Source organism: Oncorhynchus gorbuscha, linkage group LG11 (genome assembly GCF_021184085.1).
Source record: "Oncorhynchus gorbuscha isolate QuinsamMale2020 ecotype Even-year linkage group LG11, OgorEven_v1.0, whole genome shotgun sequence".
Taxonomy (NCBI): Eukaryota; Metazoa; Chordata; class Actinopteri; order Salmoniformes; family Salmonidae; genus Oncorhynchus; species Oncorhynchus gorbuscha.
Window position 1 is genome coordinate 18,764,053 of NC_060183.1, and position 8,279 is coordinate 18,772,331.

An 8,279-nucleotide genomic window follows, 5' to 3' on the forward strand; every position below is an offset into this window, starting at 1 on the left:
TCCGTTCCCATGCCCATCCCCAACTCAAACAACCAGTGATGAGGACTCAAAGGACAAAATTGTTCATGATGTTTTTAGATAGTGAGATGGTTACCATTTACCTTACAAAACACTGGCTACAGTGTGTGTGTTGCGGTGAGCAAGCTGAAGGCCCTGAGATGAAACGGTTACAATGTTGAAACTAGAGGTCGACCGATTTAAAATCGGAATGGCCAATTAATTAGGGCCGATTTCACGTTTTCATAACAATCGGAAATTAGTATTTTTGGTCCCTGATTTTTTAAATTTAATCTTTATTTAACTAGGCAAGTCAGTTAAGAACACATTGTTATTTTCAATGACGGCCTAGGAACAGTGGGTTAACTGCCTTTTTCAGGGGCAGAATGACAGATTTTCACCTTGTCAGCCCGGGGGATCCAATCTTGCAACCTTACAGTTAATATGTCCAACGCAATAACGACCTGCCTCTCTCTTGTTGCACTCCACAAGGAGACTGCCTGTTACGCGAATGCAATAAGCCAAGGTAAGTTAAAAAAAATCAATCATAATCACTAGTTAACTACACATGGTTATGGATATCCCATTCATTCAAACAGCACTTTCGTGCGTTTTCCAGCAGCTCTTCGTTGTGCGTCAAGCATTGTGCTGTTTATGATTTCAAGCCTATCAACTCCCGAGATGAGGCTTGTGTAACCGAAGTCAAATGGCTAGCTAGTTAGCGCGCGCTAATTGTCGTTGTGCTGCTGGTTCGAGCCCAGGGAGGAGCAAGGAGAGGGGCGGAAGCTATACTGATACACTGGCAATACTAAAGTGCCTGTAAGAACATCCAATAGTCAAAGGTTAATGTAATACAAATGGTAGAGAGAAATAGTCCTAAATTCCTATTATAACTACATAATAACAGGTTTTTTTTAACCGTTATTTAACCAGGTAGGCTAGTTGAGAACAAGTTCTCATTTGCAACTGCGACCTGGCCAAGATAAAGCATAGCAGTTCGACACATACAACAGTTACACATGGAATGAACAAAACATAGTCAATAATACAGTAGGAGAGAAAAAAAAAAGAAAAAAAGAAAAGAAAAAACTTACCTGGGAATATTGAAGACTCGTGTTAAAAGGAACCACCAGCTTTCATATGTTCTCATATTCTGAGCAAGGAACTGAAACGTTAGCTTTCTTACATGGCACATATTGCACGTTTACTTTCTTCTCCAACACTGTTTTTGCATTATTTAAACCAAATTGAACATGTTTCATTATTTACTTGAGGCTAAATTGATTTTATTGATGTATTATTTTAACTTAATATAAGTGTTCATTAAGTATTGTTGTAATAGTCATTATTACAAATACATACACACACACACACACACATATATATATACACACACACACACACATATATATATACACACACACACACATATATATACACACACACACACACATATATATACACACACACACACACATATATATACACACACACACACACATATATACACACACACACACATATACACACACACACACACATATACACACACACACACACATACATATACACACATACATATACACACATACATATACACACACATATACACACATACATATACACACATACATATACACACATACATATACACACATACATATACACACATACATATACACACATACATATACACACATACATATACACACATACATATACACACATACATATATACACACATACATATACACACATACATATACACACATACATATACACACATACATATACACACATACATATACACACATACATATACACACATACATATACACACATACATATACACACATACATATACACACATACATATACACACATACATATACACACATACATATACACACATACATATACACACATACATATACACACATACATATACACACATACATATACACACATACATATACACACATACATATACACACATACACATACACACATACACACATACATATACACACATACATATACACACATACATATATACACACATACATATACACACATACATATACACACATACATATACACACATACATATACACACATACATATACACACATACATATACACACATACATATACACACATATATATATACACATACATACACATATACACACATATACACACATATATACACACATACATACACATATACACATATACACATATACACATATACACATACACACATACACATATACATATTATGTTTTATTATTATCGGCCGATTAATCTTTTTTTTTTTGGTCCTCCAATAATTGGTATTGGTGTTGAAAAATCATAATCGGTCAACCTCTTGTTGAAACCATTTGGATGGAAGCTACACTGTACACAGGACACCAATAAACCCTTGAACCCACAGAGACAGAGGCCTGGGGGGGAAACAGACAAGGATTCTAGCTTCATTACCTCAAATATTTTCCATTGTGCTCCTAAATGTGTGTGTGCAACTACATTTTTCAACTTTAGGCGTACACGTGCTCCTTATAAAAAAAGTTCAGTGTAGAGAGCCCTGCACCCCTGCTGCATCTACATCGCTTTCACTGAACAGACAATACTGTTACATGAGGGCTAAGGTATGCAAACTCCTGGGGTTAGTCCAACCACACACATGATATGTGGATTGGGTCTCAAGAATACATATTGCAGGCTTCCTGCTTGTGTGAATCCTTCACTGCAGCCTCTCAGTATCACTTGATGAACTCAGGCAAAACGCTTAGTGGGTTTAAGACGCCCTAACCTTTGAAAATGTGTGTGAACGGAGGAGATGGTAGGCGATGCACTGCCTACCAACACAATGACACCAACAAGTGGAGGCTCTTGTCTCGCTAGAACGACAGCAGCTATATGACGCATTGCGTGGACACAGACTGTACTGCACGAGAATTCTAATGCAGACTAGCCGAATATGCTTTGAGAGACGATCTCCAAAAACTGTCTGAAAATAAATTGGTGAAAAAAATATTTGGTGATTCTCTCCTACTTTGCCTGTAGCCAATGGATGCATCGGTTAAATTATCATGATATGGACACACATGTAATATATATTTTTTACAATCGCTAACTACGTTAGTTATATAATATCCCCAGATCCGACTGTACTTGACTCATAAGGAACATAAGATAATCGTATTTTGTCTGTCTGTACCGTTGCGCGGGGGCGGCCGGTGACGAGCGCAGATGGCACACGGAAAAGTAGAGCTAGCAAAGGAATTGTACACTTGGATGAAATAACCCAAGTACTGTGTTCACATTATTCAAGAAGCATGCAGATTGCTGAGATGTACTTATTTTCTGTGTAGCCTACGAGATACATTGCTTGTCCGCCTGGAAAGTATCTAGCTGGGGATGCAAGCACCGTAAACAGAGTAGGGACTGCTGACAGGCACACATGATTGTGTGATGCATGAGACGTAAGAGGTTAGGTAGTATGTTAAAGGTCTCTAACACACACACACACCAGTGTCAATATCCTGTCCAAAACTGCACCTGCCCAAGCCGAGAGAAACAGACATGCCTGAAAATGTGTACTGTGGTTAGTTAACGTTACAGAGCCAACGTTTGATACGTGTTATGGTGGTAACCCGTAGCAAATATCACTAGTTAGGTCTAACGTTTACGATAGCTAATTGACTAACCAGGGTCTGTCACACACTTGTATGAGCTGCCTCTTCCTGTGTGACTTGGTACTTAGACATAGTGATGTGAGACAGCTAGCCTGTGAGACGTCGAGGGCAGTTCGCTTGAGGAGCGGGTTTGCTGCAGCATGTTCTGAGCTAGTCAGCTAACGTTAGCGTTTAAACATTTTACCTTGCGTTTCCTGGTTTCGGCAGATCCACTCCACACAAAGCATTGGTAAATAACCCGTAGATTCTGTTTCCAGTTATCCACTTTGAAACCGTTCACATGGGGGCACCCGGCTGGACTCATGACAGAAACAACATTCGTTTTGCGTATTTTTAGCGATGAAACGTGCACCGTCCTTGTCCTACTACATATAACACAAGTCTAGTTACTGTAGTTAGCTAGCTACGTTAGATAGCTGGCTGGTTAGCTACCGATTGTTCCGATTAGGCTAGCTTGAGAGTTTAGCTAGCCACGGCAAAACCAGAGGGAAATGCAGTCCACTTCAATGCAATCCTTAAGTAATCCTATTTCCGAATGTTAACATTTCTTCTGCAATTAAATCCAACATTTTGTCTTATTTCTCGTTGTCTCCACTTCGGTAAATTGTTAGTCCGTTGTTTTAATGGTCGGCAATGGAATTTCAACAGAACACCGCGAGCTTTGCGGCAAGCCCCACCTCATTCATACCTCTACTGACCAATGGAAAGGAGGTACCTGGTTTTGATTGAGAGGATTATATTACGATGCACGGGGCGGAACCGTGCACGACCTGCTCAAATCGAACAGTAATTTGCGCCGCTCTGTCAATGTTGTCTCGTTATATTTTCCATGAAATATGTCGAATTTTCAAACTCGTTTTAATTGGTAAGGCAGATAATGCGTCCCTATGAAAAGCAACCACTTAGGCAGGTGAAAACACCGAATCATACTCTGCTCCGCGTGCTTAACCGAAGAGCAGAGTTTGAGCCTACTTCCTCACCGGCCAAAACGGGGCAACTGTCTCGTGACCGTGAGAAAGCTAAGTTCTAAAATTAATGCAAATCACTTTTCACCCGGTAAATGGGCGCCCGGTGCAGCTTAATCGACTCTCCTCCTTGGTGTGTCCCTATGATGTCCTGCCCCTATGCGGAAACTGATTGGCTCAATTCTTTATTACAAACCACATCCGCCCGTCAAGCGATTCCCACTGGCTACATAAAAGCACTGGTGGCAAATACATTAAATACATCACACTGACTGTACCAAATATATATTTAACTATCCCTTTTATTTGTGACTAAAATATACAGTTCCATCTTCCATATTTAAACGCATTCACGTCCAGAACACATGTTTGGTGTAAAGGCATGACATTGGGTTGTCAACATACTGTGCATTAGGAAAGTATTCAGACCCCTCGACTTTCCACATTTACTTCTAAAATCAATGACATAGTTTCTCACCAATCTACACACAATACCCCATGATGACAAAGCAACAACATTTATATAAGTATTCATACCTTTTACTCAGTACTTTGCTTTAGCAGCCATTACAGCCTCAAGTCTTTTAGGTATGACGCTACAAGCTTGGCACATCTGTATTTGGAGAGTTTCTCCCACTCTTCTCTGCAGATTGTCTCTAGTTCTGTCAGGTTGGATGGGGAGTGTCACTGTACAGCTTTCTTCATGTCTCTCCAGGGATGTTCAATCAGGTTCAAGTACGGGCTCTGGCTGGGACACAAGGACATTCAGAGACTTGTCCCAAAGCCACTCCTGGAGTTGTCTAGGCTGTTTGCTTAGGGCTGTTGTCCTGTTGGAATGTGAGCCTTTGCCCCAGTCGAAGGTCCTGAGTGCTCTGGAGTAGGTTTTCATTAAGGATCTCAACTTTGCGCCGTTCATCTTTCCCTCGATCCTGACTGGTCTCCCAGTCGCTGGATAAAAATCACCACAAACAATGTTGCTACCACCATGTTTCACCGTAGGGATGGTGCCAGGTTTCCTCCAGATGTGACGCTTGGCATTCAAGCCAAAGAGTTAAATATTGGTTTCATCAGACCAGAGAATCTTGTTTCTCATGGTCAGAGAGCCTTTAGACAAACTCTAAAAGGGCTGTCATGTGCCTTTTACTGAGGAGTGGCTTCTGTCTGGCCTGACACCAACAAGTGGAGGCTCTTGTCTCGCTAGAACGACAGCAGCTATATGACGCTTCTGTCTGGCCTGATTGGTGGTGCTGCAGATATGGTTGTCCTTCTGGAAGGTTCTTCCAATGCCACCGAGGAACTCTGGAGCTCTGTCAGAGTTACCATCGATTTCTTGGTCAATTCCCTGACCAAGGCTCCCTATCTCCCCAATTGCTCAGAGCGGCCAGCTCTAGGAAGAGTCTTGGAAGAGTCTTGTTGGTTCCAAACTTCTCCCATTTAAGAATGATGGATGCCACTGTGTTCTTGGGGACCGTCAATGCTGCAGAAATCTTTTGGTACCCTTCCCCAGATCTGTGCCTCATCACAATCCTGGCTCGGAGCTCTACGGACAATTACTTCGACCTAATGGCTTGGTTTTTGCTCTGACATTCACTGTCAAATGTGGGACTTTATATAGACAGCCTTTCCAAATCATGTCCAATCAATTGAATTTAGCACAGGTGGACTCCAATCAAGTTGTAGAAACATCAAGGATAATCAATGGAAACAGGATGCACCTGAGCTCAATTTCAAGTCTCATAGCAAAGGGTTTGCATACTTAAGTAAATAAGGTATGTTTTTAATACAAATTAGCAAACATTTCTAAAAACCTGTTTTCGCTTTGTCATTATGTGATATTGTGTAGATTTGAGGACATTTTTTTATTCCGTTTTAAAATAAGGCTGTAACATAACTACAATGTGGAAAAGGAAGGGGTCTGAATACATTCCGAAGGCACTGTAGTTAGTACAAGTGTCCAGACAGGCAAATTGGCCAAATGTTACAATTTTCATAATCTATCATACTTCCAATGTTGGATTTGAGAAAACGTTTAAAAAAATGTATAAAAAACTTCAGCATATGTATATTGAAATATATTAGACTTAAATTGTTTAAAAGCAACCACTATTTTTATTTGACCCATTCTAATCCAAATGCCAAATATGTTTCAAAAGGTAAAAATATGAAGTTATTGCATGTGATTTGTAGCGAATATTGACTGAAGTAACCTGTGCTGTCTGCAGTGGATGTTTTTGGTTGTATCAAAACACCAAGTCGCCAGACCGACAGGACCTATCATGGCTGTTTATGTTAAATATTATGTAGAGTACTACGCATGACATCACCATGGAGAGGAAGAGATAGGAGGAGCAAGAACTCTAAAAAGATGTATGGAGAGAATGTAAGGGGTGAGAGACACCCCTCAGGAGGGAGCACAGTTTCAAACCTGAATAAGCCTTGGAGATGAACAGATCACACAGAGGAGAAAAAGGATAGATGAGATGATTCTCCTTCACTCCATTTCAGGATTAGTTCTATACGGTGTATCAGCAATGATGGTGCTGAAATAATGGAAATATTGCTCATTCTACAGGTAATAGACTTGCTAGGCTAAGAGTCCTCATTTTCTCAATCCCCACTCTTTATTTGGCCCCTATTGGAATGTATTAGGTTCCTCGTATGACCCTTTAAAATGGGTTACATAAGGGAATTTAGGTTTAAGCAGTCTCTTCCTTTACTGACCTTAATGGGTATTGCCGTCAGACACCAGATGTTGCCATTCCTGGATTTCGTGAAGGGTCCGATGAGGTCCACCCCTAACATTTAAAGTGTTAAAGAGTAGATTACTTTATTCTTAGCCGTATCATACAGTATACAGATTTCATATGTGTAAGAATACTTACACAACGTTCAATACTAAACACTACTAAAGTGATGGAATAATAATGACAAATGGCAACAATATACTCATAGAAAACAAACAATGAGATTTCAAGTACACACACAGAACTTCAAGTAGCATACTTGTCATTTTAGAAACACCAAAATAAAGAATAAAGCAATGTGTTAAAGTTGGTCCCCCTTTGCTGCTATAACAGCCTCCAAAGGGCACCAATGTTGGTCGATTAGGCCTGGCTCGCAGTCTGTGTTCCAATTCATCCCAAAGGTGTTCTATGGGGTTGAGGTCAGGGCTCTGTGCAGGCCAGTCAAGTTCTTCCACATCAATCTCGACAAACCATTTCTGTGTGGACCTCGTTTTGTGCACAGGGGCACTGTCATGGTGAAACAGGAAAGGGCCTTCACTAAATTGTTGCCACAAAGTTGGAAGTACAGAATTGTCTAGAATGTCATTGTATGCTGTGGCATTAAGATCTCTCTTCACTGTAACCATGAAAAACAGCCCCAGACCATTATTCCTCCTTCACCAACCTTTACAGTTGGCACTATGCATTCAGGCAGGTAGCATTCTCTTGGCATTCGCAAAACCCAGATTCATCCACCGGACTGCCAGATGGTGACGCGTGATTCATCACTCCAGAGAACGCATTTCCACTGCTCAAGAGTCCAATTGTGGCGAGCTTTACACCACTCCAGCCAACGCTTGGCATGGTGATCTTAAGCTCGTGTGCAGCTGCTC

General features: G+C 40.7%; 1 protein-coding gene across 4 annotated transcripts in view; it reads right to left on the minus strand.

The window, feature by feature from the left end:
- The window catches only part of usp22 (ubiquitin specific peptidase 22), a 37,930-nt gene extending 33,297 nt beyond the window's left edge, over positions 1-4,633 (minus strand). For 2 of the 4 annotated variants that reach the window (XM_046368765.1, XM_046368764.1), the window contains exon 1: positions 3,883-4,633. In XM_046368765.1, the coding sequence (XP_046224721.1) occupies positions 3,883-4,002 (120 nt within the window). In that variant the 5' untranslated portion in view covers positions 4,003-4,633. The remainder of the gene's footprint in view (positions 1-3,882) is intronic. The other 2 variants (XM_046368767.1, XM_046368766.1) reach the window with 2 other exon arrangements.
- Between the last annotated feature and the right edge of the window lie 3,646 nt (positions 4,634-8,279).